At 33.2% G+C, this 17,990-nt stretch overlaps 1 protein-coding gene across 1 annotated transcript in view; it reads right to left on the bottom strand.

Annotated features, from left to right (window-relative positions):
• The window catches only part of LOC126825611 (choline/ethanolamine kinase), a 40,344-nt gene extending 23,541 nt beyond the window's left edge, over positions 1 to 16,803 (bottom strand). The window contains exons 1-3 of the mRNA XM_050555311.2: positions 16,338 to 16,803; positions 1,470 to 1,695; positions 771 to 904 (exon numbers count right to left, since the gene is read on the bottom strand). Of these exons, the coding sequence (XP_050411268.1) occupies positions 771 to 904; positions 1,470 to 1,695; positions 16,338 to 16,582 (605 nt within the window). The 5' untranslated portion in view covers positions 16,583 to 16,803. The remainder of the gene's footprint in view (positions 1 to 770; positions 905 to 1,469; positions 1,696 to 16,337) is intronic.
• Positions 16,804 to 17,990: the final 1,187 nt, after the last annotated feature.

Raw genomic sequence — 17,990 nt, 5'->3', positions numbered from 1 at the left:
ATTTAATGAACTATAACATGGGTGTACAATTTCACTTTTGGGTGTCATGACAACATTTACTAGCCCTACAGAAAAATACACCTGCCCTGAATATAAAAATAAGATGGTTTGTTTTTATTCATTTTAATGACTAAACATGAAAATAATCATCAAGAATGTTATGATCAAAGGCAACACCGGTATCACTAACAATATCATCAACAATACAGTCACTTGAAATATTATCTGTTACTGTTGTAGTGTTTTGACATGCTTCAACATCAAAATATTTTTTTGAAAATGATGCGGGGCATGATAACGGTGTACTTGCTTAGTTTTATTTTGGAGCAAAAGATATTTCTCCATTTACATGTATTGGTCAAGAAACAGACAAAAGAGAATCATCCATGTTTTTTTTTTTCTATACTGGTATGGATCTAATTTATTAAATGCCATTTTCATTGGAAGAAGGACCCACATGATAAGGAGAGTGTGATATTTTGACCAATGAAAATCGATTCTATAAAGGAATGTTGTCATTCAACAATACTCTTATTTTTGCAAAGCTATTTTCAGTACCGGAAGCACAGTCGCATGCTTAGTTGTGACTGAAATTTGTCTATTCATCTATTATTATTGTGCGGACTGGAACTAAAATGCTGTATTGTTTTATTTCAATTTGAATAAATATCTGTCAGAGAAAATCTGCTTGTCCAACAGAGTGATTAACCAGTCCGGGACGCCACGCGATAGGAATTGTGCACCACTGTTATAACAATAAGTATTCTTACCCGCAAATGGTTTCTTGTAACCACCTTGGTTCTTTACATAATGGCATATCTAAGGAATGTAACTCAGCTAGTTTTTTAGCTATTAATTTGATTATATTTGGTTTACACAAATCTGTACGTTTTAATGGTCTCGTCTGAAATATAAGAAATAAATGATTAATATACAATTTAACAATATACAAGTCAAAAGAGCAACATATTTATTTTATTATACATAAAATAAAACCTACATTTCATTGACAACGTAACCTCCACGTTGACAATTTGCTCTGCATTAAATTTTATTAGGTTATAGTTAAATGATGTATATATACACACATGTACAAGTGTACGAACACATTTCATTGTATGCGTATAAAAATAGATAAATTAAATAAAATCAACAGATTGAAATAAATGTACCGGTAATAATATCATAAAAACCCATGCCTTGATCACCTAATAAAACATTTTTCATGTCAATGAAAGAAACGATCACTTGGCAACAAAATAGGCTGTTCCCATTTGGAAATGCACTGCAAATGTGGAATTCTACTATGACTCTATATGAAAATAGGTTTTTCAACCATGCACCTTTGAATCTGAATTGATGAATCAATAATAATATTTTTATGAATATCAACAACTACAATATTAAAGGAGGCGAGTCTCTAACACAATATCAACCACAGGCAATAATTGTTTAGGAGTAGTACTTACTGGAATATATTCTTCTAATCTGCCGGTAGGATAAATACCATATAATTTTGGTCCAAGATCTTTCTCTGAGAGAATGGCAAATACGACGGAATTAAATATCACAAAAGATTTACTTGTTTTGGCAATGTGTCCATAAATACGTAACATCACACGATCTGGTTCATTACCTAAAGGTTTTAGTCCCGGGGAGAGGTAGCACAAATACAGATAATTTGAGAGTCCACCACTGAAAAGAGAAAAAGTATAACAAAGACTTAATTAACTAAAAATAATAGCATATTCAATGCCTAATTAACTGAAAATAATAGCATATTCAATGCTTAATTAACTGAAAATAATATCATATTCAATGCTTAATTAACTGAAAATAATATCATATTCAATGCTAAAATACCACCCACAACAGCTGTGTCATCCCGGCAGTCCACAAAGCTCATTATATTTTTATTCTTTTGTAGGTATTTATAATGGGAGCATTATAGATTCGGTTATAGGATATTTAATAATAATAATAATAATAGTTTATTTTTATATAGCTTTCTACACAATTCGTTTCGGAACCGCTTTACAAGAGTTAAAAATTAGGTGATAGACATAATCACAAAATCAAATAAAAATATAATGTATAAGATACCTATAAATGATAATAAAATAAAATAAAATGAGATATAAGTTAAAACGTTAAATGAAAATGATGAGAGATAAAGTGAGATATTTAAGTTAAAACATTAATTATTATAAAAGCCATCCAATTATTATAGTGTACAAAGTAAAAATTTTAGGGTAAAAGTTGCCTGCTGAATAAATGGGTTTTAAGACCACGCTTAAATGAACTTAGTTCCCTTTGCCGACGAAGATGTTGTGGGAGGTTATTCCATAGGTATGGCGCTATGGTTGAAAAGGCTCGCCCTCCGTAATTTTTATTGGTGTGTTTAGTGTCTGTTCTTACGAGAGCGTAGAGTTCGGAATTGTCAGATCTTAAGCCTGACCTTCCAGGAGTGTACAATTGAATCAGATCACGCAAATATACAGGTGCCTGATTGGATCAACACTTGTGAACTAATAATATAATTTTGAATTCGATACGCTCCCGAATTTTAAGCCAGTGATGGTCATACATGTAAATGATAGGAGTGATACTATCTCTACAGTTTACTTGTGCTACTAAACGAGCTGCCGAATTTTGAATTGATTGTAGTCTGTCTAGTTGATAGTTGGGGATTTAAGATTTGAAGGAAGATTTAAAATGGACCACTTCCGTTTTGTTATCGTTTAAGATCAGAAGGTTTGATTTCATCCATTGTCTGATCTCCCGTAGACATGTCTGCATAATGGAAGACACATCTGATGGTTTATTACAGACCATATATAACTGGGAATCGTCAGCATATAGCATACATTCAAGGCCATGACGTATAAATATTTCTTCTAGTGGGGTAGTGTACAGAGTGTGTACAGAGTAAATAAGACAGGTCCGAAAGCTGACCCTTGTGGTACGCCAAAAAATTAAATCCGCTGACTTAGAAGTGTTTGACCCGCACACCACAGTTTGACTTCGGCCTGTGAGGTATGACCTAAACCAGTTCAAGGCAGTGCCAGTTACCCCAAAACAACACTCTAGGCGTTTCAACAGTACCGTGTGATCTAACGTATCAAATTTAAGGTTTGATTTTTTAACAAACAAGGAAATCTAAAAGGAAGATCAAATGAGAACTACTGCCTTAAAACATTCATGGGCTTCTTCGTTTAATCAAAGGAAATTGTTAAAATTTATTTGGCTTCTTCATTTCACTAATTTAAATGCATATAATAAATGCAGATCACATAATGTCATTGGAGAGCATTCACAATATTTTACAAAGTGAATTACAAAGGCAATAGCTTGTGGGACCTGTGGACAATGGATGGATGAATGGGTGTGTACTTGTGTACAAATTTGTACCTGTTTTGTCTTCAGGTCTGACAGACATACTGGACAAATCATTACACACCGATACTTTGTTATTGGATCTCAATCAAAATAAATCAACACCTAGCCTATTACCAGTCTTATATTTATCTAGATTATAACTGTTATATTTTAATTTAGCACATCTTTAGCATGTAACTATTATAGTTTATCTAGAGTATAACTATCATATTTTAATATAGTATAGTATAACTATTATATGTTTATCTAGCATATCTTTAGCATATAACTATTATAGTTTATCTAGAGTATAACTATCATATTTTAATCTAGCATATACCGGTAACTACTATATTTTAACCTAGCATTTAACTACATGTATTATATTTTAATCTTGCAAATAACGATTATATATTCTAATCTATGACTTATATTATTGGTTAAATCTTCTGAACTACAATATCAGCAAAGTGTTTTAGAACTTAATATTACATTTTTTTATTGTCTAACCATGTCTGTTTAACCTAACAACAAAAATGTTAACTATCCTAACTATGATAATTATTGACAAGTTCAAGTTGAAAGATATAAAGTGGACCTAATCCATTTAATTCTTGGCCTTTGATATTAAACTATAATGAGCAACCCTTGTCCACTCTGGAATCTAATATGAAATATATTATCTGTGGTATATCAAAGTTCAAGAGTGAAGATATTATCCTGTGTGATTTAAACCCTTTCACTTGGAGAACCAGTAGACAGATAACATGGTTTCATGGACAGGGCAGTGTCTTAGTACTATCTACATGCACAATGTAGTTCTATCCCATATTAGCAAACTGAAACAGTCTGGCATTAACAGAGTCAAGACAATCACATTTTTCTTTTAAAAAAAAGGCTGATTTTATTATACAACATACAATCATACCCAACACAAGCGTTAAAGCGGAAACTGCAAATTTTTAAGTTATATTTTTAAAATTTATTAAAATAAAGCCCTAAAATAGATGGTATCCATAAACAGTCCTACCTTGTTAAAGAAAAAACCTATTAATCCTATAATTCACTATTGCCAGCTGAGAAATTGGCAAAAATATCATTTTCCTCTTCATTTACAAACGTTTGAAAAAAAGCTACTCCATGGTGGAGAATAGAAAACAGGGAGGTAATTGTGTTATTATTTCCTGTGTAAATGAGTTTTCAGTGTGAGAATGACACCTATGATCGTATAATTGTGAGTTGACAACCTATTGAGCAAAAGACATAGAAATAATTACGTTTTGACTTTCTTAGAAAATTTGCAATTTCCGCTTTAATAATCACAAATTAATCAAAGCGGAAAAACTGCAAAGATGCAGACATTCTATATACAGGAGAAAGGAGAAATGCTGGACCTAACATTTGGATAACTATCTAACCCAAAATTAAAATAATAAGAGTAGGCATGTTTGGAAAAAATTTTATTTTTCATTTTTGAGATGCTACAGGGCTGAGGTAATATAGGCAATAATAATGTAATCATTACATTTTTTACGTTATGGTCATGTAATGAGTAATGAGTGACTCATTAGTAAACAAAATGAGCATGCTGCATTGCTGCAAGGTAAAAATTAATACCTGTACAGCAAGATTTATCTCAACATCATTAACAATGCTCTGGTAGACAAGAGAGCCACAGGAGAACATCTTTTAAGATGTTCTTCTTGTTTACTGTAACCTAAACCTTTATTAACTTATTAACTGACCTGACTACAATCGCATGCCCACAACCCAATCACTTTGTTTCAGTGACAAGTAAGTAAGTAATCTTTATTGTTGAAAGTTACATAACTTATAGCAAATACTGAAATGAAATGGGGTTTAATGTCCTACTGTTCTGCTCCTAACCTGGGCTAATGAAGACGCATATAGCAAATACAATACATAAATAAATACAAAGGTGATGTAAAGGTGACAAACAGCCACACATCTGTTTTGTTTCATGTGTGATCAGTGATTGTCCAAGTGAAGTCCTACTGATGGGTACATTTTGTGTACACTTTCCATGGGTTACTATTGTCATAAAATCCAGAAAACAATATAAAATTCCATTCTATCACTTGATTTTAGACAAATACTGTACCACCGTGGGTTTTATTTTAATTAGCTACTATAAAAAAATAATATAATAGGAAGGATTTGGATGTTTATATTGTTATGTTTAATGTCCAATCAATAGTCTATTCTAGAATTTTGCTTTTATTGTATATAGATCTAGTGCACTGGAAGGGATGAATACTTCTTACGAAAAAGGAGTTTGTAACCAATATTAAAAAACAGATCAAAAAATAGTCAAAATAATCCTTGATGCTTCAATTAGTTTATACACAACATTTCTATGTTTGACAAGGATGAACACCAAAAACCAAATCTATATATCCAGTAGACATGCCTTCCTTAATATTGAGTGTTAATATTAATATTAATATATATACTGGATTAAAGATAACCATGACATGGTAAAATGGGTTCTAATCTATATATAGCCAGGAGATGCTCCACCATTTATAATAAGTGTCATGTCATGGTACAGTATGCTACAGTCACTATAACAGATAGTCTTATATTACTGCTTATTGGTTTTGTTGCACTTTTGCATTTTTAGTTATATGTATCAATCAAGGCGCATAAAATGTTGCACTTAAGCCACAATAAATTTTAATTTCTGTTCTTCGGGAACATGTATTACAATTTTTGCCTCCAATTTCATTAGGAAAAAAAACTAATTTCAGAACCAAAAGCACTTAGTTGTTCTTCTCAAAAGCTTTTAGTTGCAAATATTTTTGAAATTTTAACATTGCTCACAAGAATTGACTGGGCTTAATTTGTTTGTCCTTAGTTTTTTTAAATTTTACTTTTACACCAGTTTGATTTAAAGATGAAATAAAGGTGCAAACAGAAAATATTCTAAATGCATTCGTGTTTTTCATATTCTCAAACGTGGTTTCCCCTTGTCAGTGGTGCAGAACGGAGGGCCTGACAAGGACAGCTGTCTAGTCCTTCGGATGAGACGAAATGCACGTAAAAGATCCCTTGGCAGTTGGAATTCGATATAAGAGTAGGCGATAGTGCCGCTGCCCGGGCAAAATTTCCCTCATAGCACACTGTATGGCGTATGCCCGTCTTCATTAGCCCAGTTTAGGAGCAGAACATTAGGACGTTAAACCCCATTTCATTTCATTTCATATTCTCAAATATTTATTCCTAACATTGATCATCATGTAGTATTGATGTATACAATTAAAAAACGGAAGAAATTAATGATTTGCTTTGTGTAACGCACCCAATCAAATCATGGATTATTTTATACCACAATACTAGAGCTCGATTATAGATAAAAATAGATCATCGACACTCACACTTCGATCTTTGAACAATAGTCCAGTCTACATTATGATTAACCTAATGTCGAACACCTTTTAATATTTTGTATTATCTTGTACTTTCCCAAACAGTTATTTCACACATCATGTAAACATAATCAAGTTTTTCAAAACAAGGGAAATAATTATGCTTATGATAAAGTTCATCTGCATGCAAAATGTGAAAAGAGTCAGGCAAAGCATTTCAAAGCCCAGGCCTAACTTAAATTAATTCTTCTCCATTGCAAAGCATTTGGAAGGACTTTGAGACCAAGTTTGTTGTTCGGGTCAAAGACACTGAAATTTAGTGTCATTCAAGAGATTTGGAAAATGGTTAAACCTTTTGACATAAAGTACTTTATATTGATTAAAATTTATTAATGAGAGAGAGGGAGAGAAATGGTGTTTAACGCCCACTCAACAAAAACTACGTCATTTCGGGACTAACATATGGTTCAATTTTTTTTAAATAATTCGCTTGCAAGTAGGTGTCTTTAGCAGTGGGAGGAAACCGGAGGACCCAGAGAAAACCCACGAGGTTAGACAGGCAACCATACTCTTTGTCACGTACAGCCAGGGAATCGAAACCACACCAGTTAACTCAATGGCAGACCATATGATACAGTGTGCAAGCACTAACCATTCAGCCACCCCCCCCCCTCTCAAAATCTATTAAAACAGAATCAATTCTAATACTAATAAGCACATGTAGATAAAAGTAACAATTTGAGAATATATCCAACAAATTGTCCATGAAATAATTAGCTTGGGTTTTAGGATAGATGTACATTCTAATACATTTGTATCAGTTATTTTCACTGCATGCAAAATATAATCCTCTGTGGTATGGGGACATCTTACTCGCATTCTAGATTTTGGAGCTCTCAAGCCCTTTACACAGAAGATTTTAATGACTAAAATAAGCAATATGAGGGGAAGAATTTCTAGGACAACAGCATTTATGCCTTCTGCAACTTAAAATTCCAATGGCCAAGGGATCTTTCACATCAACTACCCATCTGGGTTCGCTTCCGGAGTTGTCCGAAAAGGATCGTCCCTCATGAAATGAAATGGGGTTTAACACCTTACTGTTTTGCTCCAATTGGGCTAATGAGATTTCCCCTCATGGTTTCACCTTGTCAGAGGTGCAGGGCAGTGGGCCTGGTAAGATCGGTCATTGTCTTAATCATTTGGATGGAACGTATATATGAGGTCCTGTGTACACATTGGCGTGCATGTAAAAGAACACATGACAGCTGGAATTCAAAATAAGAGCAGGCCGAATCACCTCTGTCTGGGCAAAATTTCCTTCATAGCACACTGCATGACGTTTGGTGGCCTTCATTAGTATGGATGAAGCAGAACAGTACGTTTATCATAAATTTATATGATCTATATTTTGTGTGTATGCTCTTTATTCAACAGCTTTGCCAATCTTAGTATATAGCTTGTCTGTTTTATCATGTCATAAATCAGATGTTCCACCATATAAACTAAACAGATTTTAATATTACACTTTGTAAAACGCTTTGGTTTCTATTTTGTTGTGCAAAATAAAAAAAAAAATCCTCAAGGACTCTAAAAACTTACACTTTTAGTGTTTTCTCATTATTGGAGCATTATCAAAGTCAGGTCTAGTTTTTCTGGCCTTGATGAAATATCATAATTATGGAAAGAACCTTGTATATCTTATTTTCATTTTATCAGGCACGATCTCATGCATTCTGCAGTCTTTACAACATGCTTTAAACATGCATTATGCAAGAGCTAAATCTGCCTATTTCAGGTCTTTCTTTAGGCCTGAAATGTTATCTAAATTATTAATTAGACATTAATTAACCTATCCAGGCCATAATCAACTCTAGATGGCAGCGCTAGACTGCGATCTTTAGTGGATTGTAAGCCGATTTACTGCATAACTTTCCTTCTCTATTAAACGATTAAATGGATAATCGAGACTATGCTGTTTATCGTACTGACTTTAGTAAAGATGACCGAGGCTTATGGGAATTTCAGACGCTTAGTTCTCGGTTCATAGTGGATCAATTTGAATGAAATTTTCACCAAATTGCCTTTACATTATCTAGTTTTTTAACTATTATAGCGAGAACTGCCAACTCATTACCGAATCTCCCATAATTTATCTTTAATTATTTCAAGTCTTATAAGTCAAGCAGGAAGGTCTATCAAACAGAAATAATGATTACTTCCCTATGTTCATGTAAAAGTAGAATTAATAAGGCCACACGAAAAAAACACTGTGACTTCATCTATCTACATTAAATCCTGGGAAAATGTTTTCAAACCCGCCAGTTTTTATTTTGGTGACTCATTGTTAAAGCGTAGATTTTGCTTGCGATTTAAATCTAAGTCTGCAACGTCAATCTACCTGCGGTGAACATTTTCATTATCTCTCTCACGGTCATATTTCTCGGAAAAAGTAAGGCATTTTGAATTTAAAAAAAAGACAATATGATCGTAAAATTGTCACCATCTTGGCGAATGATCAATTAACATTTGATTACCGAGTTTTGTTTGTGAATGTCAATAGTGTTTCTCATGGCTACGTACTTGATAGCCCAGTCTAGAGTCCATTAATTTCCTGTTGTCAAGAAATATGAACAAATGGAAATTATCAACTTTGTTTTTATTTTTATTTTTATTTTTCAAAAATAACAATGTGTCAGGCGACCCATTAAAAGATGACAGCGGTGTCTGAGAATCAGAATATTATTTTTGTGTGGCCTAAATGGCTATTTTCAGTGAGTTGACACATCCACTTGATTCCAGATTTCACACTACCTTCCTCAATGACCCCTGAAGCATATCATTAAGGACTTAACAAGAGCGAACTGGGCTAGAAAATCCTGAGGGTTCTTATCTGCCCATGGCAGGATTTGAACCTTGGACATTCTAGTAGTAGCTCCATAATGTGCTCTGATCATATCCTAAGAAATAACGACAATTAAAGGAGAAAAAGAGAGAAAGAAATGGTGATTAACATCCACCCCTGACACAAACTAAAAGTATGTTATTTCAGGACAACATGGTTCAATTTTATTTTAGTAAGTCAATTACGCTATTTATTTTTTTTAACTGTAGGAGAAAACCAGAGGACCAAGAGAAAACCCACAAGGTTGGACAGGTGACCCTATTCCTTGTCACTTACAAGCAGGGAATCGAAACAACTTGATTCAATCACAGACCTAATGTTTTAACTTGCACACATTAAACCTTTATTTTGGCTTCAAATGTTATATAAACTATTATTTAGACATTTAATAACATGACAAGGCCATAATCAGCTCTCTAGGACATTGGATGGTAGAGATTTTAAGGATTAGAGCGACCATGAAATTTAAAATATTAACGATAAAATGAATAAAAGAGATATTTAGTCTCATTTGTCCAGTAGCTACAATAATAAACAATCTACATCTTCCAACACTAAAAACCTTCGTTCAGAATAAAATTTTCAACATATTCATTTTTCATTATCTTCGAATATTATAGCAACGACCAGCTCTTTACCTTATTTTTACATAATGCATCTTTAATACCACATGCTGCCTGTCATACCAGTGGGACAGTATGTAACATAAGATAGATTTATTGAGTATCAGCATTCAGGTAAATAAAGCACTCTTCTGTTACCTGTATTACAGTATATAATTATTGATTCTACTTGTCTCTCCTGTTCATCTTTTATACTCAGTCATTGATTTATTGACAAGGTACATATTCCACACATTAATGACAAACCATATAACATAGAGGACTTTTAACACCATGTGTTGACGTATATATGTTAATTCATATAAACATATTATACCTTTTAACACCATGTGTCCACTTATACATGTATGTTAATTGATGTAAACATATTACATACATGTACATGTATATGTCTATTAAAGCGTGAAATACTTTAAAGTTCATCTGTTTAACCAATATTTAGAGGAGAAATTTGGGCTGATGAGGACTGGAGCAAACTAAAATGCCAAAACAATTTACTACCTTTGGGGATTGGAGTGGGGGGGTGGTAGACTTATTGGACAATGACATGTTATAACACTGTCCTATTTTCAAGAAATATGTAGCATGTCTACCTGTGGTCTCTGAGTATCAAATATGTAGGGAGGGTTAGTTATTTGGACAATGCCATGATAATAACACCGTTCAACTTTCAGGGAATATAGCACATCTATCTGTGTTCTCTAAGTATCATAAATGAATACAGATTCTTGGAATGGATCTTATAATTTCCTACATGTCGGATCTCCAACTATATACATGTACTTGTAGGTTCAGTATGCTGATCTTTTCAACTAATCATTATCTAATGTGTGTCTGTTGCCACCTAAGCTGATATCGCAGACAAGGATTTTTCTGACATACATCATGTATATATTTGTCTTTTTATCCAAATTACTTACTAAGAAAGTGATGACATAAACAATGAAAGCTTTAGTCTGAAGATAAACAATACATAACAATAGAGATAGAGAAATGGGGTTTAACATTCACTCGTCCCAAAGGACGAGAAAACCAGAGGACCCGGAGAAAACCCAAAGGTTGGACTGGCGACCCTACTCCCTTGTCACGTACAACTGGGCATGCACTAACCATTCGGCCACCCCCACCCACTACAAAACACAACATAACAGATCCATCACTTACTTACCAGTCTTTCATAAGTTAAATTAACTGACAGATTAATACTGTCTATTTCTAATTGCTAACCAGGAATTAAAATGGAATCTTTGATAATTCACTTATATAGATTTGAAATTGTCAGAATTCTATAGTGCTGAAAGTATTCATGCATGTATTAGTACACTTGCGACAGAATTGTTTTCCATACGTTCGACTAGATGTCCATTTTGGTCAAAGTTTTACCAAGCAAAACCAAATTATTTGCATTCACATGGAAAATATGATGGCACTTGTTTTATTCAAGCATATTTAACCCCACATAAGTCCTAATGTTAACAAAGGACCTCGGCACTGAGGTTTGCTAACGGATACATTATACATGCCTTCTCAAATATGAACACGACTTGTGTCGGCATATTTCTTATGTCTAGAAATCCTCCACATGGATAATGATATGTTGCATCTGCACACTTTGGTCCAAATAGATAATAAATGGTAGTTCAAACCTGATAAAAAAAATAAACCAAGCTATCTAACATTGGATCAAGTTTTTTTTAACTTTAGTGAACGATAAACTAGCGGAAAAGTTAAATAAAGCAACTGTTCTTTTTTCAGGTCATTGATCTGGAACATGTTTTCCAACATTTATTATTACACCAGTTCTTTGTGTCTGCCGTTCATTAGCAGCAATGATGTGTTTATTTCAAATTCACACATCAGATAATCTTGGGGAGATCAGAACTATCATGAAACTTTGATTAGAAACACTGCATAATTTATAACTTTATTTCCCTTTTTTATTATCATTGACTTTGATTAAACAATACCTCAGGAGAGAAAAAGTCTTGTGAGATTGTGTGTTTTCTTAATGATTCAATTCTATAATTTACTTCTACTTGATGCTTAGAAAACATACCAGATCTGACACAATTCATATCTAAAAAGAAAATCTTTAAAATTATGACATGGATTATGTTGAAATTAATTCATAAGCCCTCGTAAACAACCACTTGCATAAATATTACATAAATAACTCTCTGGAAGGCGTCTATGATTCTAAAAATAAAATGTTTCAATATACAGTTTGTGTTTTTGTTTCCTCTCTCCTAGGTGTATGCAATTTTACTAATAAAAATGTTGTCTTTTCTAAGACACATGACATTCGGATACTAGACATGACAGTGTTTCAATCTGTTTAATTAAAATACTGGTTTGAATTCCACTTCACATGACACTACTTTGAATTCAGTAGTTAAATAAAAGGTGAAGAAAACTCAATGGAAAAGAGAAGATAGTCAATGTCTGTCTGGACTTCTTCAAAGGCAGGTCTACCGTACATATATGAAGTAAATATATACATTGTAGGCCTAATCAACTACAAATACATTCTAGGCCTAGTCAACTGCACATACATTCTAGGTGTAGTCCCCTTAAATACATTCTATGTTTAGTCAGATACAACTACATTCTAGGTCTAGTCAACTACAAATATATTCTAAGTCTTGTCAAATACATTCTTGTTCGAATCAACTACAAATACATGTACATTCTAGGCCTAGTCACCTCTAATACATTATACATGTTGGTCAAGTCAACTATAAAAACGTTCTAGGCCTAGTCACCTACAAATACATGTACATTCTAGGCCTAGTCACCTCTAATACATTATACATGTTGGTCAAGTCAACTATAAAAACATTCTAGGCCTAGTCACCTACAAATGCATTGTACATGTAGGTCACTGACCTATAAATACATTCGAATAAAACGTCCTACTGAATATAAATACGTTCTACATGTAGGTCTAGTCAAAACAAATACCCAGTCACCTACAAATACATTCTACATGTACATGTAGTAGGCCTAGTCAACTACAAATACATTCTAGGTCTAGTCAACTAGAAATACAACAAAGTCATCATAAAATAAGCTAGGTCAATATAGTCATAGCTTAATGTTATTTTTGAAATATTTTCCATGTTACAGGCACCTGTGCTACTACCTTGAATCAAACATTTTCTTTGGAAACACTCTATAGTTCAGCTAATTTTTTGGTCTTGTTCAACTTAATTAATCTGGGAATGTTAAATCTAGTACATGTATGTGTACCACTTTCCCGTTATATTATCTAAGACAATAAGAGGATTCTATTCAAAAAAATGAAAGTTTAAATAAAGCGAGGGTGTTTTATTCAAATATAGATGTTATATTCTAAGTGTACGAGTTCAATGAAAAACAAATGTTAATAGCTATGCTTCTTGCAAACAAGCCTTCAAAGATATATAATTCTGAAAGTTATACAGTGTAGTACAATTCTGTTAAAGCGGTTATCATTGCTGAGATTTTGCATATGGCAACTAACTACACCTATTACTAACTATCATTTATCTTTTAAAAAAATGTCACATACATGTACAGTCAGCGGCAATGGGGAATGTTCTTACCACATTCCAGTTTTTATTTATTGTCTGAGTGCCAATTGATCATTACAACCTGGGTAAACTGTTTACCAGTATCATACCAGCACATACCAGTATAAACTACTAACTACTGGATGAAACACTATAAAAAGTGTGAAATAAGATTATATATCTCAAATTCAACCAAAATATTATTAATAATAGATGATTATAAAATATATACTAAAATCATACTTTAAATCATAAAAGAGTATAGAAATGGACATTTAATTTATACACTAAAAAGTAAAAACACAGAAATACATTACTAGAGAAATGATTGTCAATAAAATATTAATAAATTCATAATTTTTTAAAGTATAAATTTACATTAGCGCCACCTGATGAGATCTGTGGAGGAATCACAATATTAATTTTATTCTTACAAACATGCTCTCGGACACATACAGCCACAGAAGGATTTTCAATTACAGTCAAGCTTGAACCTTGTTTCCCGTCAAAAGCAATAATCTGAAAGGCCAAACAGTATGCGTCTGGCTCCCGGACCCATTCACTTGATTTGATATTTGTTATATATGTCTTGCAATGTCTATGTAGTTTTTCTTGTCGGTATGTTTGTTTTGTCAGTTTTGTTTTGCATGAAGTGCAGTCCTCCTGTACATATACTTACTAATACAATAGTGGTCATGCTGACCGACTGATGAATCCATGACAACTCGGACCAAGACCACTCTGACCAATAATAAAGTGGTTTTTTTTAATAAATTAATAATTGTGTTTGTTTTAATATGACTACTCGGACCAATAATAAAGTGTTGTTTTCATAAATTGATAATAATTTTTATGCTGTATTTACCCGTGGTATTTTTTTCATCATGAAGCACATCAAAGAAAATCAATTAACAAAACATTGATAACTAAGTAGTGATTAATTCATAAGTAAATGTACTCGCTCCTGTTACAAGCTAATCAAATTGATGAAGCACATCAAAGAAAAACAATTAAATTTTAACTGGTGTGATTGGAGTAATGTCCAAGTGCCAATATTGTATATAAATGCTTAAAATGTATATTCCATTATCATTTGTCAAAATTTAATTAATAGTATTAATAATTTTTTTTGTTGTATAGAGACATCCTGCCCTCATTCCAGAAATTGGAAGAAAAGACTGACAATGACCAAATTAGATCAGTATTAGATTATTTCAACGAGACTATCTTCATGGTATGTGTCTGGTTTAACCATACGGACAAATAATAATATGGAAGGGTGACATAATCATATCAATCAAACAGCGAAGAAGGGCAATCTTCAGTTTCATTTACTATTGACACTTTAATACAAGGAGGCCAGTCAGTTGCTAGTACAGATGAAAATGGTTTTGGAAGGAAAGCTAAAACGACATCAGAAAAGACAGACCGGATCTATACCAGGCAAGCTATTCAACATATGGAAAGAGGCCATAAGGACCAACCAGCTTTTGAAGTTTATAGTTTATAATGACCTGCAATAGGAAGATTTAGCTCATGCATAATGTATGTATTAAGATACATGTACAGTATGGAAGATTAGATAAAGAGCTGATGTAACGGGAATATGCTGAAAATTTCCGTCAAATTGCTTCACTTTAAGGCAAGAAAACCTGAGTTGGCCTGAGTATCAAAGCTAAATATTGTCCCAAGTGGTCTTTTGGGTTGGTCCGAGTGGTCTCTGTTTTGGTCCGACTGGTCTTGGTCCAACTGGTCTTCGGTTCGAGTTGTCTCGATACCGTACTGACACGGGTGACGACAAGAAATAATACTTCAACAAAAGCGTTAGATTTTTGTGTGGATGGAAATCAATATTCAAACATTTTAATATTCTATGCTCAATATACATGTATGTGTAGCCTATAGGAACACACTATTTTGTAACAAAATTATTTGTAATTCTTGAAAGAGGAAGTATATTTCATCACTGCATTGTTATAGTAGGCTGCTGTAGTATGTGCATGTAAACACTGTATTTATTGATTGATTTATGGTGAGAGTAAACAAAACAGAAAAGTCAGACATAATAAATAATGCAGTAGCACCTATTTGTAGAATGTACTACTAGACTAGAGTCAGTCTGTGACCAAATCACGGCTGAAATGACTCAGTCCCACATACTTATTACCTACTAATGAATGACTTATAATTGAAAACAAATAAGATATTTTGCAACAGTGTATTCAAAGGACCTGTTATATATTTCTAATATTGACTGACTGTCAAATTAAATTGGATCAAACATCATCATAAATAATTAATTAGTACATGTATGTACACTAACAGCACACAAACAAAATAAACACCGCTGTTAACAAGGAATGTTAAACTCCGTAGTATACAACCTATCCTTGCTTTATGAATGAAATGTTTCTCGCGCACCACAATAGCGATAATTTGACTCGTAAACAAATATTACATAAACATAAGCTACGGTAGTCGGTATACTCACTTTATTCTTTCTAGAATAAAATCTTCTGGGCCTATTTTTGACCATATTCCTCCAATAGAATCCTGGCACCACTTAAAACCTTCTGCTCGGACATTTTTTTCATCTATCATCCCCGAGTCCATGATAATTTTTTTCTTATTAAATGAACGTATACGTAATGAGATCAAACGAGGAACTCCGAATAGCGTTGATATCAGTCGAAGAATATTGTCCCATGTGTTCGTCAGCAAGCTTAGTGGTAACATTTGTAGTTAACAGGGGTTAAAGTTCAAATATAATGGCGTTATCTTGATAAACACGTGTCCGATGAGATAATACGTTATATAGATATATATTACAAACAAGACGAAGACAGTTATTCACGAAAGCGTCGACCGTGTCCGCTCTTCGTTAGACAATTTTAAGCATGATGTTGATTCCACCTCCACGCACATTCTTCTGATGATTTCCGGCAAGGGACAGAACTCCATGAATTGCCAGACTTGGTTGGAATTGTTCATGTCATTATTGTATTGATACCATGAACCAAAAAATGTTGACATTTTTAAAAATTATTGTCAATAAATATTGCAGATTTATAATCTGTTGTTTAACAGAAATCAATCATAATTCAAGTTTTTGAGACAAAATCTTAATCGCAGGCTAGATCAAATAAATAAAGATTTTCTTCATCTTTTATACTATTTCCCTTTTATTGAACTTTTTATATTTTCAGTACTGGCCAAATTAATAGCAATTTTTTCTAAAAACGTTGCAGAATTAACTCACTAAAATTAAAGTATGAATAAAATCATACACCGTCAATATATTGAACTGAATATTCTTACACATAACCATATTGACATCTACTTCGCATTGCATGGTTGGTCGACGCAACGCCGTGTATAGACAAAGTTGCGACAACTGTGAAGCCAAGAATTTCATATGACGTCATGCAAACTTATTATCTATTTATATGACCTATTATAGATTTCAGCGAATAAGTGTCTATAGGACATAAAACATACATTTTTTAAACGAAAAGTATAGCTGAACATACTATTATTAGTATTATACAACAAGAAGCGCACATTATTGTTATATAGCCTTATTCTATAAGAAAAATCAAAATAAAAGATACACTAGATAAAAGTACTATTAAACATATTTAACTTGCATTCGCTTTTAAAGGAGCTAAATCGCTAATATTTGGGACCTAGAAATTGTCACAAATGGGTCGCACTAACAGCGACATTTGTTTCAGGCATATTTGTTTCATCGGTGACAGGTCTGGTGTCATGAGAATGCAACGACAATAACAGCCTGGTTGATTGATTTGTTGATTGGAGTTCAGATGTCTACATTAAAATCGACCACTTTCAGGTTGCCGTATTCACGGCCAGGCAAGACCGACTTGAAATGTCTAGAATTTTTTCTGGGGGAGAGAGGCCCCAACAAATCCCCCCGACGGTGCGTTTCACGACTTCGGCTCAAGACGGTGACCTTGAAGAGACGTCGAAAACCATTTAATAGACATAGTAAAAGTCACATCTTACGAGATTATCGCTGGTCTTGTCGGAAAATGCTATTTTATATTTGACAGTCATTTTGAAAGAAATGCCCGGCGCCATACTTGTGAAAAATACATTTTTTGATTTTTGTCAAATTCGGTTT

Source organism: Patella vulgata, chromosome 6 (genome assembly GCF_932274485.2).
Source record: "Patella vulgata chromosome 6, xgPatVulg1.2, whole genome shotgun sequence".
NCBI lineage: Eukaryota > Metazoa > Mollusca > Gastropoda > Patellidae > Patella > Patella vulgata.
The sequence above is the reverse complement of the archived record's forward strand: the minus strand, read 5'-3'. Positions and strand labels throughout refer to the sequence as shown.